Here is a 25,564-nt window from a genome sequence, read left to right as displayed (position 1 = left end):
TAATAATGTAAAATAAATACTGTACATGATTTAACTGCACATGATAATCACACATCTTTCCCCATTTATAGTAATTAGACCAATAGTCCCATTTACAGTAATTATTATATGTAATTGAGGGCATTTTACTAATTGCATTGAAAATGATAATCCAGAGCAATTAAAAATCCAAGGGCAGTATACATAAAGCAAACTACATTAAAAGAATGGTGATAATTTAAAGAAAAAAAATTCACCCCAAAATGGAAGTTAACAGTCACAGTATTTTTTAATATATATATTTTTAATTTTTAGAGAGAGAGGGGAAGGGAGAAGGAAAGATAGAAACATCCACATAAGAGTAAAACATCCACTGGCTGCCTCCTGCATGCCCCTACTGGGGATTGACCCAAACCCAGGCATATTCACTGACCAGAAATCCTACATCAACCTTCTGGTGCACAGGATGGTGCCCAACTAACTGAGCCACACTGGCCAGGGCAACAGCCACAGTATTTGATTCCATGCTTGACATATATGGTGATATTTATTATGAGTTAAATTTCCATCAACTTCTCCAACTTTTGTATTTTTTTTGTTTGAGAGTTTGTGCATTATTTCCATAGGTGGAAAGCAACCCTTTGACTAATCTATGATGCTATCCTAGCAATTATTCTATTGGCTGTGTGAGCATATAGAGTGTGTATGTTCATGTGTGTGTGTGTGTGTACGTGTGTAGGAAACAGCTATCCAAAATTCCAAAAGAGACTTGGTAAATTATTCATTTGCACAACTGATTTGATGTTCTTAAAAGCTTCATTTCATAGAAGCATCTCAGTGTATTGCAAACATTTTGTTAACTAGCCTTGTAATAATTTAGCTAAAATGTTTAACTTTGTTAGACATGAAATACATTTGGGTTGAGCTTTTCATAACATTTACTATCTGTCTAGAATTTTAATGTGTCTAAGGCCCCGAATCCCTGGCTTTTGTCCCGGAGCCCCAGTGTGCACCCCTCCCTGACCCCACTCCCCATTTCTACCCAGACAAAGCTCCCTCGTGAGGACTATCTCAGGAGGAGTGATGAGCATCGTGGGACAATGGGAATAGTTTCAAGCTTCTTTTTGCCTTCCCTTCCCGACATTATCATTTAGACATTGTCCTCCATGCATTCAAATGTCATCTCAGACCATCAGCCCACTTCAACTCAAACAGCCTCCTTTCATGCTCAGACACTTCTTAGAGTATCCGCAGACCACAAAGACTGTCTAGTGGGACTCAGCTGCTACCCTGGTATTAATAATACAATACAGTGCACTTAGGGCATAGACGATTCCCTCTGTATCCCAAATTCATAAGACTGGCCATGAAATAAAAAGGAAAATCGAGCACCTGAGCTGATTATAACTGCTTGCTATAATCTATTTGACTGCTAACTTCATAGCAGTGTGGCCAAGCACTCTAACAGACATCTTGCTTACTAGCCACATCACATTCAGTGTCTACTATTTTTTACAAGAAAGCTTCACTCATATTATGCTGCTGGCTAAATAGTCCCTAAGAAATTAATTTGGGTTTTAAAAAGACAGCGATACAAGTTGCAGTTTTTATTCATAACCCCCTCCCCCCACTTTGAAAGCTCATCGGACTTGAAACACCGAATCACAAAAATTAGCCAAGTTTTGAGCATCCATGGCTGATGAACCAATCTGTGAAACATAAAACGCTTCTTGTCTTTTAGTCTTTTTGCTTTTAAAAACTCAATCAGAGAAGGGAAAAGGAAAAGGGCAAAAACTATTATTATTTTTAGTTTTAAATATATCACTCTGAATTCTTTTTAAGAAAAACACACTGAAATATTTAAAGGTAATGGAGTGTCATGTGAGTTAAAACAATAGTTTAGAAAAACAATGTGCATGTGCACACATTTGTGCGTGCCTGTGTGTGTGTGTGTGTGTGTGTGTGTATCTGTGTGTGAGAATAGCAAATGTAGTAAAATGCAAACATTTGGGGAAAATGGGGAAAGGGTATCAGGAATTCTTTGTACTATTCTTACTATTTCTGCAACTTTTCTATAAATCTGAAATTATGTCAACAGAAAAAAATGAAATGAATGCTTAAAAATGTACTCTGGATGAAGCATGATATATTTAACTTTACTTCCACTCTGCTTTGTCACATTCCCAGGACATAATTAAGCAGATTAGGTAGCAAAGGCCTTAGAGTCCTTTGCTAACCCCTTCACAGGGTTGGTGGTGATGGTGCAGAGCACAGGGAGAAGTGGAGAGGCAAAGAAGGGAGAGGGAAGAGAGAAGAGACAAACTTACTTAGCCTACTAATTTGCATCGGTTTAGAGGAGATAACAGACTCTCCAGGGTAGAGGGAAACTAAAAAGGGGGTGGAGCTAGGGCAGGGAAACTAAACCACATTCCAGCCTCTTCTCAGCATTCTGCATTGGTGGTCTGAAGCACTGTCAATTTCCTGAATAAGATGTATTTTTTAATCTGCAGCAGTGAAGGGGTAATGACAAAAACCAGGGATTCTTTCAGATAAAGCCTTTAAGAAACACTGAGGTTTGTTTCCCCCTCTCTCGGTTGTTTCCAGAACTAGTCTTGTCAACCACAGGAGACAACAGACAATAAAATTGTAGTTGTTTGATAGGAAAAAAATTTGCAGGTTCATGAAGAAAATAATAGTTCTTACAGAAAAAAAAATCAGAAGCCTTCCTGCTGCTGAAAGAAAGTTAGATCCCAAACTTGACTTTCTTACACTGTGATAAGTACTGATTGGTAGTGTCTCCTTTTGTGACTAAAGTTGTGAAAATACAACATGGCTTAAAAAGACCTTTAGTCTTTTGCGGAAACGTCATACTGTTCTCCACAGTGGCTGCACCAGTCTGCATTCCCACCAGCAGTGCAGGAGGGTTCCTTTTTCTCCGCATCCTCGCCAGCACTTCTCATTTGTTGATTTGATGATGATAGCCACTCTGACAGGTGTGAGATGGTGCCTCATTGTGGTTTTGATTTGCATCTCTCAGATGATTAGTGACTTTGAGCATGTTTTCATATGTCTCCTGGCCTTCTGTATGTCCTCTTTCGAAAAGTGTCTATTTAGGTCCTTTGCCCATTTTTGATTGGATTGTTTATCTTCCTTTTGTTAAGTTGTATGAGTTCCCTGTAAATGTTGGAGCTTAAACCCTTATCGGTGATAACATTGGCAAATATGTTCTCCCATGCAGTGGGCTTTCTTGTTGTTTTGTTGATGGTTTCTTTTGCTGTGCAGAAGCTTTTTATTTTGATGTAGTCCCATTTGTTTATTTTCTCCTTAGTTTCCATTGCCCTAGGAGTTATGTCGGTAAAGATATTGCTACAACAAATGTCTGCTATTTTGCTTCCTGTGGCTTCTTCGAAGATTTTTATGGTTTCCACAAAAACTAAAAATGGAACTGGCATTTGACCCAGTAATACCAGTTCTAGGTATATATATCTCAAGAAAACAGAAACACCAATCAGAAAGGATATATGCACCCCTATGTTTATAGCAGCAAATTTACAATAGCTAAGATTTGGAAACAGCGAAAGTGCCCATCAACAGACGAGTGAACTAAAAAACTGTGATACATCTACATAATGGAATACTACACTGTGATAAAAAAGAAGGAATTCTTACCATTTGCAACAGCATGGATGGAACTGGAGAGCATTATGTTCAGCGAAATAAGCCAGTCAGAGAAAGATAAATATCACATGATCTCACTCATTTATGGAATATAATGAACTCCATAAACTGATGAACAGAAATAGATACAGAGACAAAGAAGCAATGAACCAACTGTCAAACTATAGCGGGAAGGCAGGAGAGGGTTGGGGTGGTGGTGGTAAGAGATCAACTGAAGGACTTCTATGCATGCATATAAGGATAACCAATGGACACAGACACTAGGGTGGGGGTGAGGGCATGTGCCGGGGGTAGGGGAAGCTGGGGGGAAGTCAATGGGGGAAAAAGGAGACATATGTACTACTATTTGTAATACTTTAAGCAATAAAAAAAGACCTTTAGTCAAAAATATCACACAAATGAGGATGCTGTTACTCCATGAAAAGTGGAGTGCCCCTTTGTACTGGCTGGTTTCCTTCCTTGGTAGTGGCCAGGCAGGGTACCTTCAGACTACACAGCGTGCTTCAGCCCTCTTCTGAGGGGTTCCTTAAGTAAAGATTGGCCGTCTAGGGCCCAGCTCAGCTGACTGGATCAGGGCTCAGTGCCTGACCAAGGGTGGTCTCGTCAGCCAGCAGCTTCTGGGGTGACTGAAAAAACAGCCTTGCTCTCTACTGCACAATGATGACGACCCTGATCAGAACTGCTTCTGAGGAGGGACTGAGTCTGAGGAAAAGATCTCAGCGATACAGAAAAAGAGACAGAGAAATGACAATGGGCAGGATTCCTGCATAAGCGGAAACAGGTCTGCAGAAGCCAGGAGGTGAGGAGAAGATGAGAGGGATGTGAGTTGATGCAGCCACAGAACCAGTGAGCTGCTACAGTGTCACAGGATAAAGGAGAGAGCAGGTGGGTGTTTCTCCAGGAGCAGTTACCAGGGTCCAGATGGCAGAACGAAAGCTCCCGTGGGATTCTAAGGGGCACTGAGTGTTTGCACACCTATGTGGACTGTCAGCCTGTTCTGCCTTACTCCCCGCTGAGCAATCTCAACAAAGACCACCATTAGCTGAGGAAATCTGTGTCTCCTTCCCCTAAAATAGCCCACGCCCACTTTCTCCGGGTCTCTCCTGTTCCTGGGCACAGCTCTTTCTGTCCTTCTCAATGGTCCCTCTCTGTCCCTCTCCCTCTGCTACCTACCTCTTTCCTCATTTGAGAGTTTCTCTTCCTCAAACACTTTAAGCTTCTCTTAGATGGCTATTATCTAGAATTGACACAAATTTATACTGATTGAATCCAGTTTAATGCATTCTGTTTACCTGGAAGACTACTTTTAGTTATTGCTTGATAACTAAATCAAGCAGAGAGAGCCTAACCCTTTTTTTGTCTCATTGTCATATAATACTTAAATAATGTTGAATAGCAAAGATAATACTCTATAAGGCAAGGAGAAGGTCACCAAAATCTGCATGCAGCTAACTTCTTACACTTGAACCAAATACAATTTTTTCATGCACTAGAAAGACAGATATTAAATCTGTACTTATTACAAATTTAATAGGGTCTGAAGACCAGCTGATTCACTGAAAAGAGATGTACCCTAATGAGCACATATCGTTTCAGAAAAAAATGTGAAGACATCTGTCTAACAGATTAGAGGCCACTCTTATTCCTTGTATTCAGCAAAAAGAGAAGTAGACACTGTCTGTTTAGAAAAACTGGAAATTAAGCTCAACATAGGGCTGTGTTTGGTATCAGGGTATGCAAATGTAAGTGAATCTACTGGATGTGGTATTCAACATAGCTTCTAGTCTTTTCCTTGGGGAAAATTTATATGCACACTGAAGGCTCCCTCAGACATTAAGAGGATTTTACTCTTCAATGGTGATAAAAAGTGGGGGCAATCTATGAGATCTTGAGTCTGTTAATATCTTTAGAGGATAACAAAATGCAGAAAGCACAGTCTTTTGGTCACCTGGTGGCACTAGCCCATGTTTGACTCAGGTAGTGTTTGGTTTTTCTTTTCATTTAATTTGGTCGCAGGACCCTGAAACCAAAATTGCTTTCTGCTTGCAAAGGAAAATGCTTCTCATTATCCCGTTTATGCAAATCCAGGACTATTAACTAAATAATGAAGTGACCTTCGCATGCAAGTACAGAAACAGTTTGGCGTTGAGGGACTGGGGAAAAATTAGGGCCTGAAACACTGCTGCCTATCAGTCCCCGTCATTTCAAAAACAGAAGAGAATCAATGCACTTCCCTCTGGTTAACTCTCAAGAGAGATGGGGAAATGCGGACCTTAGCCTAGTCTTAGTCTATCAGGGCCCCCAACCTTTCCCCCCTCCCTCTCCTTCCTAATCTTTCTGGGCGTTACAAAGAATTGGGACATTGGAGGAAAAGTTAAAATGCCACATCCTGCTCTAAACAGTTAATTCATCAAAAACAAAATTAAAATATAGAAAGTTCCATGTTTTTCTCTATGAATACCTATATTTATGTAGATTTTTTTTGCTCAACATGTCTATAATTTGATATTCAACTATTGGTCAGACTAAGTTCTTTTGTACAGGATGTTTTAGGACAATATATAGGCTATATATTTTTTATCTCTAAGATGGCCCCATTTGATTAAAATTAAAAACCCACTAAGGGGAGAAATTAAAATGATTTCCTTTTCTGCTGACAGAAAACTCAGAAGCCAGTTTCCATGAAACTTTTCTGAGAAAAGAAAAATTAAGATGTTTTCTTAATGTAATGTTTAAACAAGCTGAGGTAGTTCAATTTGGAAAAGAACAACAAAAACACTGATATTAAGGCTTTACAAGTTGATGTAAAATGGCAAAATTCATAGAGAAGATATTTGTGCTATCAAATAATTCTAGAGGAAGATCTTCTACCATGCAGATATAACCTTAAATTAGTTTAAAAAATATACTGCAAAGAAAATACATTTTAAAAGGCTTTTAAATACTGATGATCACAGTTCTGAGCAGCTTTTAAAATTTCTTTTCAATTAATTTTTGAATCCTCACAGGCTAGGCTTGTGTTCTGTAAGTTTGATTTGATTTTACAAGGAGAAGCTGACCTCATCTACACATGTTCTAACAGCTTTGACTGGCCAGGCTCAGGCTGGAGAACTCTCAAAAGAGCAGAGAAGAAAGAACATAGCCTTGCAATTGAAATTCAAACTTGCTTGTGTGCATGTGTGTATGAGAGAGCAGCCCAAATAAAGTCCACTTTTTGTTTTGTTCTACTGAATTGGCTAAAGGATTTATAAAGCCAGGGCCCTCATTATGGTAATGTAGGTTAAATACTTTAAGTCTATGCTGCAACCTCATGCATTCAAACCACTCTCAGAACCAGGAGGTTGCTGGTCAAACACTCAGCCCCACTCTTTGTCTGACCAATGGAAATTCAGAATGGCAGCACAAACGCTGCGGGCCAGTGAAACTGTGCTTCTAGGTAACTGCATCCAACAGGGAAAAATAACCTGAAGTGTGAAGGGTCTCACTCCCACCCACAAGACAAGGTGGACAATTTAATTCACTCTCTTTGCCAGGCTGACAACGCAGCCTGTTCACCTCTTTTCCGTTAAGAGACAGAGGAAGGAAGAGGAGCGCCAGCCATGCTGTGCCCACCCTCCAGCTCACTAGAACACCGAATTGCTGAGCATCCCCATGAGCAAGGAACAAACATGGACTAGCGAATAAGAAACTTTCCCCCAGAAATGTTGGTTCTCTATTTGCTTGAGAGTGTTATGTGACGTTGAAGGAAAAAGATGTGTACACACACACACACACACACACACACACACACACACACGGGCACAAAATTCCCCAAACCCAGACACTTCCATCTGGCAATAAAAGAGAGGCACAGGCATTTCAGAAGCTGCTGTCCTATGTTTGTTTCTGTGAAGCATGTGCGATGACGGGGGCAGGCTGACAGGCCCAGCGATGGCCCTGTTTACATTACGCTCCTTATCTGCAGAATTGTGGCAGTCACAGTCCCATACAGGAAACAAAGGGACACTTCGCCCTGATAAGGTCCGTACCAGGGGCCCGGCAGGGATCAGAAATGGGCCAAGTGGCCACGTGGCAGCTGAGCAACGCCTAGAGCACATGTCCTTCCCGAGGCAGGCGGCCAGCATTCAGTCAGACTCACTCACTTCCGGCTGGATTGTGAGCATGGGATGGAGCTGCCGATCTTTCAAGAAAAGCCAGAAATCCAGACATTGGGTAAAATCTCCCCATTTTAAAATGAGAGCAACTGATTGAAAAAGAAATTGTGTGGGTCAAACAAAGCAGGTCTGTGGCTTCGATTCAGCCCAAGGTTAACCTTTTTCTCACCTCAATGAAGAATGTGTGAATAGTTAGAATGGTTTGCTTCTGACTAAATGGCTTGTTTCAGACCATATGAATGAAGTACAATTTTGGTTAGAATCCAGAAATGCCTGAAAATATGCAAATAACTGACTGCACTTCTCCTCAGTAGAACCGGGGGTGAGTGCCATAATGAACATAAGAGACTTGTCAGGTGGGGAAAAACCTGAACTATTTCACTTAAAAGATCTATTTGACATCTACTCAATATTATTTTCCAAGGAAAGTGGGCCATCTTACCTGTGCTCTCTTGAGAACGCTGTGCTCATCAGTGCTTGCTGTTTGATAGACTTTTGCCATAACTATTGTTTTTCCCAAAGGCCCGCATGCTTTCTCCAGATTCTGGCTGCAATCTTACATTTGGGACGGTAAAAATAGAAGACACTGTGGACAGAATGAAAAGTTACCATTTATATATTTATCAATGTATTTCTTATCTTCTTTTTTAATAAAAATGGATATTGAGACACAATTCTGGAGGGCTAGCACATGGAACATTACAATATATATTGGCCTTTGAAAGTCAAGTAATCACAGCCCCACTCACATTTACACAGACTTACACACATATGACAGGACAGTCTGCCTTCTCAGAATCACAGCTCAGTTGGTGAAAACAACCTATTTTTCCCTTTCTTTGTGCCACACTTTTCATCCATTCATTAAAGAAATATTTATTGAGTCCCATGCTGTCTTAGGACTCCAGAACCCTGAAGTGCACGCACGAATCAGAAGGAAAAGAAATCGCTGTTCTTAGAGATTCCATTTGGGGAAGACAGAGGAAGACTATCAGACAAATATAAACTATCAACTGGAAGTGAGTGTCATGATGAAAAATAAATCAAGGAAGAGAAATTGGAAATGCTGGGGTAAAAGTAGATACATTTAAACAGAGACCCAAAGGAGGTGAGAGGACAAGCCACACCTACCTAGAGGAAGAGGAAGTACAAATGTAGAAAGGGGAAACAGGAAGAACTGACTCTCAGGAGGTAAGAAGAGAAACAGGCAAAAAAGTTAGGAGGCTATTGTAAAAATACAGGTGACAAGTGGATAAAAAAGCTGTGGTACATGTCTACAATGGAATATTACTCATTCATAAAAAAAGAATGAAGCCTTACCATTTGTGACAGCACTAATGGACCTACAGGATATTATGCTCAGTGAAGTACAAATTTGTCAGAGAAAGACAAATACCATATAATTCACTTATATGTGGAATCTAAAGAACAATATAAATGAACAAACAAAACAGAAACAGACTCACAAATGCAGAGAAATGACTAGTGGTTGCCAGAGGGGAGGGGAGCTGGGGGACTGGATGAAAAAGGTGAAGGGATGAGAAGATTGCTAGTCACAAAATAGTTTCAGGGATGTAAAATACAGCATAGGAAATAGACTCAATAATATTGCAATAACTATGCATGGTGTCAGGTGGGTAGTAGAAATACCAGGGGGAACACTTTGTAAAGTATATGATTGTCTAACACTATGTTGTGCACCTGAAACTAATACAAAATAATGTTGAAAAAAAAATTGAGAACAAAATACAGGTGAAAAAAGACTACCAGTGACTTGGAACACAGTGATATTGGAGAAGGGAGAAAAGGGGTGTGATTCTGGATATAGTGTGAAGATAATACCAACAGAGTCTGTGGAAGAAGTGAGTATGGGTGTGACAAAAGAAAGCTTCTGAGAGAACCTTTATTAACTGGAAGAACAATGTTGCCATTTATTGACAAGGGGAAGACTACAGAGGGAGCCAGTCTGGGGGAAGAGCTGAGGAGTTCAGTTTTTGGAATACTACTGGTAAGTTTGAGATGCCTCGTAGGTGGCCAGATGGAGCAACTGAGTAGTCAGGTGGATATGCAATCAGGGGAGGTGGGACTGGAAATACAAATTTGGAAGCTGTCAATGTATAAATAATATTTAAATCATGAGATTGGATGAGATCATCAGGGCTCTAAGGAGTGAATATAGATAGAAAGATTTGAGGACTAAGCCCCAGGGCACTCTAACAGTGAGAGGTCTGGCAGATCAGGAGAAATCCACAGGAGCCTGGAAAGTAGAGGCAGGAGGAAAGCCCCGGGAGAGTCCTGTCCTAGAATCCAATTGAAGGAAATGTTACCCAGAGGGGAGAGTGGTCAACTGGGTTGAATTCTGCTGATGGATCAAGATGAGGGCTGAGGAAAGGTCAATGGATAGAGACTTGGAAAACAGCGGTTTTGGAGTCTTGGGGGCAAAAGCCTGGGTCAAAAGGATGCACAAGGGAATGGAAATCTAGGAATTACAGGCAGCAAATATATTTAAAATGGTGTATGCTTGTTTTACTTTTTTAAAAGATGACATGGAACTACCCTGGCACAATGCTGTTTTAGGGTAATATCTAGGACATATTTAGGACTGGGTAGGAAAACCTGCAAACCTTATAGCTGGGAAGGTCCTTAGGGAGCACTGTTTCTCTCAATGAGAAACCGGAAGCGCACAAGAATAAGAAACTTGGCCAAAGTTGCCGGGCTACTTAGTGGAGTTGATGCTAGAATCCAGGAGGTCTGGTTCCCAGTTCAGGGCTCTTCACACTGCACCAATTTGTTAGGCTGTTTTTCACTGCAGATCAGAGTGCTGTGAATGAGCAAATGAACGTAATAAAATCAAGGCCTTTGCGCTATGAAGTGTATTTTGTTCATTTACTTTGACAAGGGTAGTTCAGCTTCAATAATTTATGTCACTTGACACAGGAGAATGCCCTATGGTGTGTTTGGGAAAAGTAATGAATTTCTTCTAAATCAGCCTCTCATTCACTTCCCTGCAATTAAATCTCTGTGAAGAAGTGGGGCAAGGCTGTTGGGGTTTCAGGACAGAGGAAGAATGACAAGGTGCCACCAGAATTAGCCAGCTTTAACCGCAAGATCCCCAGGTAACTGTGCCATTATTCCTGCTTGATAAGTTTGTAATTCCTGCCTCACTGGCACACTAATACATTACTTCTAAATTGTGGTATTATGTAAACTGATGGGGTTTTAAGGACTATTATAATAAAGAAAGGTACTCTATTGTCATATGTTCTTCCAAAGCAAATAAGAGTCTGGCATAAGTAAACAACTTCATCTTTGTATAATCCATGAAATGACTGCAGTGCTCTATCTACATAACCAGGGCTCTGACCACATTCGATAGTCTTCTCTCAGGGTCTGATACATTATAGTGGCCAAGAAAGCTGGTGCCCACTCTTCTCCCTTCTGTCTGGTTTCATTTTCTGCTTGCATAACTGTTTTTCTTTTGTCAACATTATTTTTAAAAATGCTATCTTTTTGGCCAAGTTCCTTATTCTTGTGCGCTTCCGGTTTCTCATTGAGAGAAAAAGTGCTCCCTAAGGAGCTATCTTTTAAGACTGTGAGTGCCCTGGACTGAACTGTGTCCTCCCAAATTCATATGTTGAAGCCTTAACCCCCAACATGATGGTCTTTCGAGATGGGGCTCTGAGTAATAATTAGGGCAAGATGAGCTCATGAGGGTGTGGCTCTCATGACGAGATTAGCAGCTTTGTAGGAAGAGGACATGAGAAAGAGGTGACTCTCTGCCATGTGAGCAGACAGCACGGTAGCTGTCCACAAGGCAGAGAGAGGCTCTCACCAGGAACCTGATTTGCCTGCCCTTTGAACTTGAATTTCCCACTTTGAACTTGAACTTGCCAGTGCCAAGAACTGTGAGAAACCGTTTTTGTTTAAGCACCTCCCCACCCCTTTGCCTATAGGAGCCTGAACAGACAATGCAGCGAGGTGCCTGGAATCGATGAATCTAAACCATCACGTGCTTGCTAAGACGATCCATTTATTGGTTCTGTAACACATCTTCTCAGACGGGCCTCCTACCAAATCTCCTTGAAAAGGAAGCAAGCACAGGAGGGTACTGCCAGCTCTACTGCCATTGCCAGCTGGTGAACTTTTACAAGACTCCATGCTAATGCAAAACTGAATGTTAAGAATTTCTAAATATAGTCTGCAGAACCTCAACCTAGATAACAGTCACCAAAACCAGTCATTTCACCCAGAAGAACTAGTTCCAAAGTCTCCTCCAAAGTCTCAGAGTGCTTTGTTTTGTAAACATGTGTATAGGACTACCACGTTGTTCAAAATGGAAATGACTATCGTATTTAATACTGGGACTGTTCTTTCTTGGGACTGGATTTATGCATCATAATGATTATCTACTAGACACAGAAATAGAATTTCTGTAACTCAAAATTGTTACCAGAGGCATTTAGCAGAATCATGCTTTAAAAAAAAATGATTTCTCATCTTTATTCTCTCCCCTTCAAAAGGTTTCACTCCTCCTGATGTTTAACGTTATGCAAAGATGTGTTTCTGCCAATGAATATCACCTTATGGTTATGCTGCTGCAAATAGCCTGCTGTGAGCTGATAAAGGGATTAATGCAGCCAAAATTCTTAATCTGTGAAATTACAAATTAAATTCTCATATTAAAAATACCACCCTGAGGTATTTTTTGTGGTTTTAATTCCCCTCTGGTGTTCTGCATACACTGTGCTTGCTAATGAGGGGGACAAGGCTGTCTCCGCTGGCAGCCTGCTGCCTAGTGATAATGTGGAGGCATTTACTTCCTGATAGAAAATGGATTTAACCACTGGCTGATAAACTAAGTGGCAAGTGGGTAATAAGTCCATATTAACAGAAAAGTAGGACTACAAAATTCAGAATTCATAGACCATCAAAATCCTGGCTTAAACTCAGTCATCAAGTCAGATGGGATTGAGATGTCACCAAGGAGGAGTGATATCAAGCTACAAGTTATACTAAAAAAGGGAAAAAAAACATTTTTTTCAGTATAAAAGAATGTGCCACCAATTCACTATTTTTCCATAGTGATCTCATCTTAAATTTTTTAAAAAAATAGGGATAGCTGTTGTCATGGTCAGTGGGTATACTTTTAAAAAGGAAGTAGTGCAGAACATAAGATAAATATGTAATGTTTTTAAAAATTTACAAAGCTTAGGGGGAGTAGTGGATTATATATCTATAGTCACTTTAGGGTAAAAAAAAGGAATTCAAATTAATTGTGGGATTATAAAAAATAATTTAGGGTAGGAATACTTAAGAGCAGTTGTTACTTATGACTTAGTTCCAAAATAAAAGGGTTATTGCTGCCAAGGAGAATTTCATACAATGGGAGAAACGTCTAAAGTCCAAAATATTAAAGAAATAACTACGTATGTTCATGGTAATTGATGTATATTCAAGGGTTAATAAGCACATCATCAATATCTATGCATATATGCAGCATATTAATTTTCAGGCAATCAGAATGAGAAAAAATATCTCTAGCTGGCATGTGGAAAGAACGTATCACCATTAAACAAAAATGGTTTTGAGTGTTTTGCGAAATTTCACAAGAATTCTGTTTCACACTTTGGAAGAAAGATGAGATCCTCCCAGCCATAAATCCTCCCCCAAATATTTAAAAATGTAATTGAAAGAGGCTGTGTAAATATGAACACTTTTGTAAAAACAAAACAAAAACCCACCCAGGAATGTGTTTTGTTTGAAGAGATCTAGAGAAGATCTGTCTGTATTAATACCAAGAGCATTTGTAGTTAAAATGAATTATGTCTTCAGTTCTTACATGTCAATTCAGTGCATTAGCCAACTGCCAACTCTACTCGTCAGCTCACTGCAGAGCAGCCCTTTTTAAGGTTATTGTTACAACCAAGATGGTCTCTGAGAATCAAACAGAAATGAATCATTCCTCCTCTGTACTGCAGCCAGTTAAAAAGTACTGTATGCATAAATATGTAAATCATATTTTCCCTTTCCTTTATGACTGCTCAGATAATTTTTTTGGACACACACATAATCAAACACAAAGACATGCGGCTGCAAACTGCAGAGCAGAGATAGCAAAAAAGGAATCCATTTTCTTCCTGTGTCTGGTAAGCTGGCGTTTGAATGGCAGGATTCCACTAAATATATACACACAACCCCCCTTCCCCTCTGTTCTCTCTCTCTCTCTCTCTCTCTCTCTCTCTCTCTCTCTCTCTGTCTCCACACACACACACACACACACAAATGTACATATATGTATATAGACACACACATAATATACATGCAAGCACATAATCTTACACATGCATATGTAAACATCAGTCTCTCTACATGTATGTTACATGTAGATGCTAAAATGATGTCCCTGCTTTGATTGGATGTTGTGGATTTGTCCTACTCACTATCAGTCAGTTCCCATAGCCGTGGGGGCAGGTCACTAAAATATTCGTGGCTCAAGGCAGCCTGTGCTGATAGTCTGTTCTTTGGGGAACATTGTAGGAGTTTGGAGGCCAGATCCTCTGCATAATTCACATAGCTGAGCCTGAAAACATAAGCACAAAAGAGAGAAATCAGGCCATACATGAAGAGTCACTCAGTAAGACATAAGGCTCACCCAAATTTTCTGGACTTATTTATCCCTGGCCAAGAAAACAAGTTAACATTACCTGCTGAAAATAAACAGAAGCCGAATACATGTTGGTTCTTAGAGTATCTGTTACACTAAACTAATTGGCTTTTACTCTTGTAATCTTAGTCTCATTAATTTAAAATATTCCTACTATAAGCAAAAGGTTGATACTGGCAAGCTAGAACTAGGTCCAGAGGTAGAAAATTTCAGACGATAATTTATGAAATAGTTGCCAGAATTTGTTCATAGGATCTATGTACTGCATACACATCTGGATACATTTATAGGAAAATTAATACAAAATAACCAGGAAAATTAAAATAAAACTGCTATTAAATTCTCTAGTTACAAATGTTACTTTTACCTCTAAGAATTCACATTTTCTTACATTGAATATAAAATTTTTGGAATAAGTACAGTCAAATGTCAACAATCAAAATATTAACATGCAGGTTAACAAAGGGGATATGCTTAAACCATATGGGGCTGAATCAATTCAAGATGACCTTTAAAACAACAGTAGATAGAAAATATGTCTCAAGATTACAAAAAAAAGCAGAGAAGTAAGGTCTTCCATGTGGTACAGCTTTCAAACGGGCAGCAGACCACACAGCCCAGCCCAGCCTTGCTTTTCATGGAATCTCTGTTTCACTGCTACATACAAACAAACCTGGATAATTAACATAGTAATAACAAAAGTATTCCCAATAATGGCTACCATTTATAGATAGTTGAACATGTGTCAAGCCCTTCTGCACTCTCTCATTTATGACAGTCCAGTAAGATCATTCTGTTCCAATCTAGTAACAGGAAGCTAAGTGGGAGTCTGAGAAGGTCGTGGGTTTCTCAATTAGAAGGCTGAGCGAATTCAAATCTCTCCAGAATTATAACTCTAACATGGTTAGGAGGATGTAGAGTACAGCACAGAGAATATAGCCAATAATTTTGAAATAACTATGTATGGTGCCAGCAGGTACTAGACTTATCGGGGGATCATTTCCTAGGTTATATACTAGTAAATGTCTAACTACTTTGCCATATACCTAAAACTAATATGATATTGAATGTCAACTATAATTGAAAAATTTAAAAAGTTAAAAAAAGAAAGTGGTTTGTATTTGCCATGCTCTTGGATTGTCTCCAAATTAGAGGCTTTTACCCTCGATTTCTGTGATTCTGCAACAAGGTTCAATAAGTACAGACTCAGAGGCAGCCAGAAGACTGTGCAGAAAGTGGCATCTGCCTGTGGGTATTTGTTCAAAAGCCCTGAGGCTAGTAAACACACAATTAGCCTTAAACAACTTTCCTCAAAGACCAACAACTCTCCCCATTCCCTCCTCAAGCAGCTTTTTAATATCGATTTTAAATTGTTGTGGGGGCAGAAGAGGAAAGGAAGCAACAAACCTGGGTAGAAGAAGAAAAAGGGGAAAGAGCAAAGACCTTCTCTCTAAAGCTTCACACATGGAGCTCTCTTAGATGGTTCAGTGTTTGGCAGCTGCAATGGCTGTTTTTAAAATACTGATCAGTGGATTGGTTTTAAATATGTCTGCCTGGCAAAGGGAAATGTGTCCACAGGAGAAGGAGGCATTGTCAGATTCTCAGATTTCTTCCTCCCCCACTTTCCTTTAAGAGGGGCCAGAGCCATCACAACTAATCCTTCCTCTTCCTAAGACACTTTTCACTATTTTTAAAATATCAAATGCAAAGTTTGAGATAGGTACTTTATGTTAAGAGTTGCACTTACATTGCATGTAGTTTATCCTATATCATAAAAGGGTAATATACAAATTGACCCTAACAGCAGAACAACTGGGAATGATTGGTCACTATGACACACACTGACCACCAGAGGGCAGACGCTCAATACGCTCCCACAGGGAGAGCTCTGCTCAGCCACAAGCCAGGCTGATGGCTGCCAGCACAGTGGTGGTGGCAGGAGCCTATCCTGCCTCCTTCCAAATGCAGCTTAGGCCTGCTCCCCTCTGGCAAGTGGACATCCCCCAAAGGTTACCAGGCTGTCAGAGGGATATCTGACTGCCATCTTAGGCCCATTCCCCTGGGGAGCGGGCCTAAGCCAGCAGGTGGACATCCCCCGAGGGGTCCCGGACTGCGAGAGGGCACAGGCTGGGCTGAGGGACCCCCCTGAGTGCACAAATTTTTGTGCACTGGGACTCTAGTCTATAATAATAAAGCATAATATGCTAATTAGACCAGATGTCCTTCTGGACGACCTTCCAGATTAAGCCCGGGCTGCTGGTGGCCAGAGGGAAGCCCGGGTTGTGAGTGCCAGAGGGAAGCCAGTGCCGGCAGCTGGGGGAAGAAAGGCCTACTCTTGTATGAATTTTGTGCATTGGGCCTCTTGTGTGTGTGTGTGTGTGCATATATATATATGTATATATATATGTGTATATATATGTATGTGTGTGTGTATATATATCATATATATATATATATATAAACTGGTGTCCATTCTATATAACTTTGATAAAATAAGACAGTGCCAGATTGAGACCAGATCTGAGTTTTAGTCCTGACTCTGTTACAAGAGTGATGAACCAGTGTGCAGTCTTTACAGAACCAATAAGCCATGAATGAAGCATGGTTTCACTATTTTGAAGATTTATATTTGTAGTTGTATTTTTGTTTTTTGCAATAGATTGCTGGTCACTTTTAAATTTTATGCATATGTACCTAACTACAGTGGGGCCTTGACTTACGAGTGTCCTGACTAACAAGTTTTTCGAGATACGAGCTTTGAGTTGCGAGCTAAAATTCGGGTTACGAGCCAGCTTCAGATACCCCACCGCTAGTTGGCGCAGCGAACGTCACAGTGAACGCCACAACATCAGCCCAGCATCACGTGTCTCACTCGTTCACTTTAAGATTTGACATACGAGTAATCTGAGTTATAAGCTCCGTCACGGAATGAATTAAACTCGTAAGTCAAGGCCCCACTGTATAATAAAGTCACCAATATAAGACAATTTCATTTCTCATCTCCCAAACTGAGCAAACTTTAATAATGTTGATGAAACAAACCAATGCTTATTTGTGACATTCAGTTTATACACAAATTATAGAGTATAAATATAAAATTTTAATTTAGAAAGTTTGCTATTTCCTCACTTGCATTTCAAAAACCACTTTTATTCCAACTCTCCGCATGCATTTTCAACATCAGAGTCTTTGTGATCACCAGAACCTTTGAGCCCATGCAAGGTGTTTGAGACATGAGACTTCTAAGATATCTTTAGTATTTGAAAGTTATACCCCAAGCCAAAGGCATACCTTATCAGAATGCCATAATGATTGTGGCTATTGTTTGCAGTCTCCCATTGTGATGGCAGGTTTTTAAAAATTTTCTTATAATTCCATCAATTTTTGTTTTACATATTCTTTAAAGTCGAGTAATTAAGTACATAATAATCTAACACTGTTATCTCTTCCTGGTAAATTAAGTCATTAATCCTTCTGTAGTGACCATTTTTACCTTTAATAAAACTTTCTGGGCTAAAGTTCATTCTTTTTCTCATATTAATTTAATATTTTCAGGGTTTTTTTAATTCAATATTTGCCTGGCATAACTTTGGTGACACTTAATTTTTCATAGCCATAATGTTAAGGTTTATCTTTCATAAATACTACACAGCTGGGTTTAATATTTATTCAATTAAATAATCCCCATTTTCTAAGAAGAAAATTTAGTCTATTTACATTTTGTGATCACTGATATATTTAAATTACTGCTACCATCTTAAACTTGCATTCTAATTCCACCTACTTTATCTTTTCTTTTTCTGTCATTTTTTTGGATTTAATTCAACATTTTATTCAACATTTCCATCTTCTGTTTTAGAACTATATATTCTATTTTTATGTTTAGTAATTACTTTCAATTTTTTTTTGCATTTCAATATTTATTTAGATGTTTAAGCTCTCACAATGAGTTTTACAAGCTGATGAACACGGACAACGTATTTTTCCCAGAGAATTATAATCATACATCCAGACAATATAAATATATGATTGAGTTAATATTGATGCACACCACCATTTTATCAATTACATAATAATACAAATTGTAAGTATACAAATTAAAAGTCATACAGTTCAACAGAAATATAAAATATTAGATATATGTTCAATTCATTAGCAGAAACTAACTTCTGTTTCATAGGGCATATTCCATACCTTCTGCACAAGACAAGCAAAATATTTTGTTAAAAATCCTTTAATAGCTCACTCCCACTCTTTTTTCAGGCCCTCTCTTTTAAGTTGCACCCCAAAGTGCAAACATTAAATTAGTTCTCAGACGTTTCGTCTGGAGACTGTAAAGATATGTGCTTCTGTACGATGTGGATTTTACATGAACTTTTTCACCAGAGGTCTGTGATTTTTCAAAATGGAGGTTATCATAGCTGCGCAAAATGAGATTTATAGAAAGACTTCAAAAAATCATCATAAACTTGGTCAAAAGCCAACAAAATCAGCGGTTACACAAACCTGATGTCTCCCGTTTTAAATATGGGAGCTATAAACATAAAGTAGCAAGCAAAGAGCCACAGAAGCCCTACTGTCAATGTTTGAAATGAAGGGATAAACCACAGGCAATCTACACTGGTTTTCCTAGTTCCTAGAATTTTAATTCTGTATGATATTAAAAACATGTAAGTATTGTGCTTGGCATTTCAGCACCCAGGCTCTCTAAATTTCTTACCTTCTGCTAAGATTCTGGCATGGAAATAGATTTGAAGGAGACATAATACTGCATGATTTCAGGAAAGGTCAATTGATAAAAGTGATAAGCATGTTTTAAATGCTGAACAGTGAGAATCTTTCGCTAAATTTCCAACTTGGCTGATCATAATCCAAACACAGAGGCTGAAATTCTGCCAAGCGGAGGCCTGATAAAACTGCTTATCAATGCTCCCAGGATAGCTTCATTGACTTATCCTTCACCAAGCCTACATTTTGGCTCATAGTTATGATAAACTGGGTCCTTTCTGAAGTTCCATTTCCAAGGCAATTGAATCCAGCAGCCCAGTTTTATTGACTGCAATGGTAATGTCCATGACTGCTGGTATCTATGAAGTGCAGCTGGAATTCAGGACAATACTTCTAAAGTTGCTTTTTTTTTTTTTTGAAAGCTCCACTCTACTTTTGTTTTATGAACTGGAACACATGTTCATATTTCATTCCACCTTCAATTAATGCTAGGGCAACAAGCATTAGAGCTCTCCCAAGACCTGTAACACAACAACCAGATTCTTCAAGAATCTTCATCTTTCCAAGGCATAACCAGTCGTCAAGTCTGGTCGGAGGCAGTGCATCATCAAATGGCCAATCCAGAACCTGGCACCTTCTTTCTCCTCAAGATCAGTGTTGTAAGTTGCTTCACATAGTCTTACTATTGTAGTAATGCCACACAGTTTAAGTTCCTCTATAAGTTTGTTTAAGGTTGTACTGGTTGGACTGTCTTATGTATGACAGGGTTGGTCCGTCCATTTTGAGCCATACTGATTTATTAAGAAACACTTTATAGGATTATGAAATAATTGAGATAGTTGGATAGAAAATTCAGAAGTAAGTCAAGAATGATGTAAAGAAACTGAAGTCTACTTCAATATACTACACTTGAAATTCTCAGTACTTCGAGTATGAGGTTGGGAGTAATGGGAAGGGAGATGAACCTCCTAGAAAACAGCAGTAGCTCTTTCAGTAATGAGGAAATAGAAAAGATGTTCCCTCAGGTTTAGCCCATCTAGGTCAGAACGCTTGTAAAACACTTTCCCAAATTTAATTCAGTCCTCTTGTGTCCTCGTCAACCCCTCTTATGGAGCTTCTTGGTGGAATAATAATGAATTTCTACAGTTTCATTTGTCTGTATAAAGGTTATACTGGGTCCCTGGTAATAATCTCTACCGCCCATCAGAAACTTAATAAATATTTCAGCAAGAACACCACAGAATCACCCAATATGTGGTTAGCACCCTTTTGGGGGGGTAAGTTTGGTTTAGTGTTTTGGTTTTTTTAACCCTCAAGGATATCAGAAGAAACTTCCACACTTTATACCTTCATCCTCAGTTCCCTAAGTGAATGGCTCCTTAACTTTTTAATATTTAACATTAACTTCTTAGAATTAAACTTTATCTTTACCATCTTGCCAAACAATACAAGAATACTGGAACACGTTAATTCTGATGACACTAGTCCCATCTCTCATGTTGTTATTGTCTAATATTTTATTTCCATTTTCATGCTTTTAATGTCACAGATGAAACGGTTACTGTTATTATTGTTCAGATTTACCCATTTATAATTTATTTAATCATCGTAGCTCCTATGTTTCAGATAGTTTTCTAAGATTTTTATTTTTGGTATCTGAAATACAGACTTTAAAAGTTCTTTCCATGATGAAAGAACTTGGTGGCAAATTCTCTATTTTGTTTTCATACAGCATGATCGTTTGCTGGGGGTTAATTCTAGGTTCAAAGCATTTTCTCTGAACTCGGAAGATACTAGTTCATGGGCTCCTGTTGTCTGTCTGAGAGCTCTTCTTTTCCTCCTCAGAGTTCTGCTATCTATGGAAGGTGTTCTTTGGATTTAACCTGGTTGGTACTCAGTGTTTCCTGATGTTGAGGCTTCATGTCTTTAATCAATTTTGGAAAAAAATCCCAGCTGTTACTTTTAGAATATTGCCTTTCTCCAATTCTTGCTCTTTTCTCATTTTATAACACCAACGTAATGCCATCTTATTAAATTTTCCTTGTCTTTACTCATTCTTTCATATTTTCCATCTGGTGGTCCCTCTGTCCTCCATTCTAAGCAATTATCTCAGAGCTATCTCCCGGTTCCACTAACTCTCTAATCAGTTGCATCTAATAGACTGTTTTCACTATTCATTTTTGTTCTTATAAGTTCTTTTTAAGTCTTTGACAAATTCACATGTTCAGTTTTGATGGTTTCCGGTTCAAGTTTTAAATGTGCACAAAAGAGGGAGACCTGGGCTAAAGCCAGGGGAAAAGGGCTACTTCCTATGAGGGACGGTTCCTGGGACAAGGTTGGGACGTGGCATTTGTTGACTGTTTGCTCAAGGACTGAGTATATCCATTGCCATACCTGCAGAGGTTTAACCTTACCTGAGAAACATACATTTTAAAAGTACATAATCATTTTTGAGCACAGACATCTTAAGGTCAAGTTCTGGCCCTTAAGGAACATCTTCAAAGCATACATTCCCCCAGAGGATGTCATTTTCTTTTTTTCTTTTTTTAATTAGTCCTTCTCTTTTTAACTGCATGTTTTTTGCTTTTTGTGTTTTGTTTTGTTGTTGTTTTTTTACACTGTTCCAAAAGACTCTCTCAATAAAGTGTCTGCTTGTATAACAACTAAGTTACATTTTGTTCCCAGGAGTTGACTTGTAAATATCTCTATAAAAATCTTCTATAAAAATCTTGGGATTTATTAATGTTTTAGCTCATGAAAGCTGGACATCAAGGGCAGAGGTGTAGTAGGTTCAATTTACTTATGAAAGCATTCAATAGAGATACTGAGTTTTATGTAAAAGCTTAAGAGGAAATAAAGGGGAACAAAAAACTTCTAGAATATTCCTCACTTGAATTCTATAGTGGGACAGAACTACACACCCTGTGGGTCTGTGTCTGAAGCATGAGCATGTGCTGTCTCTCTGAGTTGGTAATACAGTGGCCCGGGATGAGTGATGTGGAGGGTCTCTCTCTTCCCCCTTTACTTACTGTCACACTCTTTGCAGAGCAAAGCCAGGGGGCCACGATCCTTTCATTGGACAGTGCACGTATTGTCTCTGTAGCAAAGTTGCCAACATGGGCACTGGCCACTGGATCATACAACAACTGATCTCTTGAAAATGATTTGTGAAGAAGCCCGCCCACCCATAAAGACAAGTCTGACTTTTGCCTCGACTGTACTGGACAGACCTGTCAAATGCCTCACTCTTTCTTATCTTTACATCAAAAGCAAAATGGTCATTTAATCACTTTCTTATCAAAGCTTTTGATGTAGAGGGAGGACTGTGGTCATAAAACTGCTCTGATGGCTTATTTTTAGAAAATAGGCTCAAATCTATTCATTTTGCAAAGAGGGGTCAGTAATTGGTCAAACAGAACATGAAGGGATTCCCTGACATTAGAATAAACTCGTGGGGAAAATAAAGACCAATATAAGGAAAGACTTAGGTTTGTGAAGTGAAATTCTCTGTTCACCGGAGAGGCAAGACTCTTAGTTACATTAATAATGAAGAGACATAGAGTAGTTTAATGCTGAGACTTTCTTTGTCAATGCACTGTTGTAAAAAACAAAATTAATGAGATTCCTCCCCTCAAGGTAAACAGATAATATTTTATTAGTTTCCACAAATAGATTGTGTTTTCTTGTGCATAGAAAATTGTCCAATTCTCATTTATTTATTCTAGTGAAACTATTTAACAATACACTCTCCCTGGCAGACACTCATTCCCATAATGGTCAGTCTGTCACTTGACTGTCAAATGCTATATAATGGTAATGCTATTTTCAGGGACCTCTACAGTTTACAGAGTGCTTTCATATGCATTATTTTATTCGATCCAGATATGTAAAGGGTAATACTTACAAAATGGGGAGTATCCAGATTCTGACTCTTAAATTTTAGAGTCCGATGCAATTTCACAGATCTAGAACAAGTGCTCCAAAATTATATATGTAAACAAAAAGACCCCGAATAGCCTCATCAATATTGAGGAAAAAAACAAAGTTGGAGGAATCACAGTATCGGATATCAAATTGTACTCCAAAGCCACTGTAATCAAAACAGCCTGGTACTGGCACAAGAACAGGCATATTGATCATTGGAATAGAACAGACAGTCCATGCTATTATGGTCAATTAATATTTAACAAAGGAGGCACGAGCATACAATGGAGTAAAGACACTCTCTTCAATAAAGGGTATTGGAAAAATTGGAAAGGTACATGCAAAAAAAATGCAACTCGACTCCCAACTGACACCATACACAAGAATAAACTCAAAATGGCTAAAAGATTTAAATATAAGTCATGAAACCATAAAAATCCTAGAAAAAAAATATAGGCAGCAAAATCTCAGACATCTCACATAGCAGTATTTTCACCAATACATCTCTTAGGACAAGAGAAACAAAGGAAAAAATAAACAAATGGGAGTATGCCAAAATAAAAAGCTTCTTCACAGCAAAAGAAACCATCAACAAAATGAAAAGAGAACCCACTGCATGGGAGAATATATTTGCCAATGATACATCTGATAAGGGGTTAATTTCCAAATATATTAAGAACTTATAAACTCAACACCAAGAAGACAAACAATCCAATTAAAAAATGGGCAAAGGATCTGAATAGATACTTCTCCAAAGAGGATATACAAATGGCCAATAGACATGTCACTAATAATCAGAGAGATGCAAATTAAAATGACAATGAGGTATCACCTCACACCTACCATCCATCAATAAATCAGCAAATAAGTGATGGCGAGGATGTGGAAAAAAAAAGAACCCTAGCTCACTGCTGGTGGGAATGCAGACTGGTGTAGCCACTGTGGAAAACAATATGAAGTTTTCTCATAAAATTAAAAATTGAACTGCCATTTGACCCAGTGATTTCACTTCTGGGAATATATCCTAAGAATCTCGAAACACCAACCAGAAAGAATATATGTACCCCTATGTTCATAACAGTGTTATTTACAACAGCTAAGATCTGGAAACAGCCCAATTGCTCATCACCTGTACATGAGTGGATAAAAACGCTGTGGTACATTTGCACAATGGAATACTATGCAGCTCTAAAAAAGAAGGATCTCTTATCTTTTGTGAGAGCATGGATGGACCTGGAGATTATTATGCTAAGTGAAATAAGCCAGTCAGAAAAAGACAAATATTACATTATCTCACTTACATGTGGACTCTAATTAACAAAATAAACTGATGAACAAAATAGGTCCATAGGCATGAATACATGGAACAGACTGACAGATCTTAGAAGAGAGGGGCTGGGGGCTGGGAAGGATGGGAAGAGATTAACCAAAGAGGATATATGCATATATGCACAGCCCATAGGCACAGACAATAATGTGGTGAAGGCTTGGGTTGGGCAAGGGCTGGGTGGAGGGGAACCATGGAGGAGAATATGGGGAACATCTGTAATACTGTCAACAAAAATAAATAAAACAAAAACAAACAAAACAAAAAATTGGGTTATTTTAAAGTTTTCCATAAGAACATTTTACATTTTTCAATATTTCTCTCTTCCTTTAATTTTGAACTCTACTTCTGTGGAGAGCATTCTTTCTATATTGTTGTTAACATCCCAACTGCCCTAAATTAAATAATGACAGCAGGTGGAGTATATGCTTACTAGTAACATGGACAAGATGAAAACTCCCAAAAGCCAGTCACACTAATCCACCCTGCTAGGTTAGGTCTCTCCTTCAGATCTGACCCTTACTAATACATAGTCGCCCTTGCAGTAAACTCGACCTGGTGGAAAAATACTGAAAGTGCTAAAGTGCCCTCAGCAGATTGTGACTGAATCAAGGTTTTGAAAACACTAGCACTGACACTCTTAAGGGTATTATAAACTGCCAAGAAGTGGGCCAGTGAAAGGAAAACATTAAATTCTTGCTTTGGATTTCAGAGCACAGCTAGATATTTACCCCAAATTTTCAAGCTTTCATTTTACTACTATTTTCTACCCTCCCTGGAAAAAGAGGCGTCATTGAATATGTAAGTTCACTCTGAAATAATAAAAAAAAAAAGAGTGGTCTTGTCTTTAAAAAAAACCTGCTTAAACAATTATACTAGCCTTTCCTATGTACTAATATGAAGCTATAGATTTTCATATTTATACTTCATAAATCCACTGATGTACATATTCTAATATTCAAAAGGTAATATAAGTGAACTTCATGTTATGTTCTTTTCAACAAAAGCCTTTGTGTACATGTTTAAACTTATTTTTAATTAATAACCATAGAAGTAGATCAAACTTTCACTCACCCTGCTTATGGGAAAGAATCGGTTAACTGAGTCAAT

The 25,564-nt window shown here is 38.7% G+C and overlaps 1 protein-coding gene across 2 annotated transcripts in view; it reads right to left on the bottom strand.

Moving 5' to 3' along the window:
• Positions 1 to 25,564, bottom strand: part of CDK14 (cyclin dependent kinase 14) — a 526,114-nt gene that overhangs the window by 75,662 nt on the left and 424,888 nt on the right. For both annotated transcript variants that reach the window (XM_081102330.1, XM_081102331.1), the window contains 2 exons: positions 14,252 to 14,391; positions 8,254 to 8,397 (listed from right to left, as the gene is read on the bottom strand). In XM_081102330.1, coding sequence (XP_080958456.1) covers positions 8,282 to 8,397; positions 14,252 to 14,391 — 256 coding nt within the window. In that variant the 3' untranslated portion in view covers positions 8,254 to 8,281. The remainder of the gene's footprint in view (positions 1 to 8,253; positions 8,398 to 14,251; positions 14,392 to 25,564) is intronic.

This window comes from Myotis nattereri, assembly GCF_964212035.1.
Source record: "Myotis nattereri genome assembly, chromosome: 11".
Classification (NCBI taxonomy): domain Eukaryota; kingdom Metazoa; phylum Chordata; class Mammalia; order Chiroptera; family Vespertilionidae; genus Myotis; species Myotis nattereri.
Note: the sequence above shows the minus strand (reverse complement) of the source record. Positions and strands in the feature narration are given on the sequence as shown.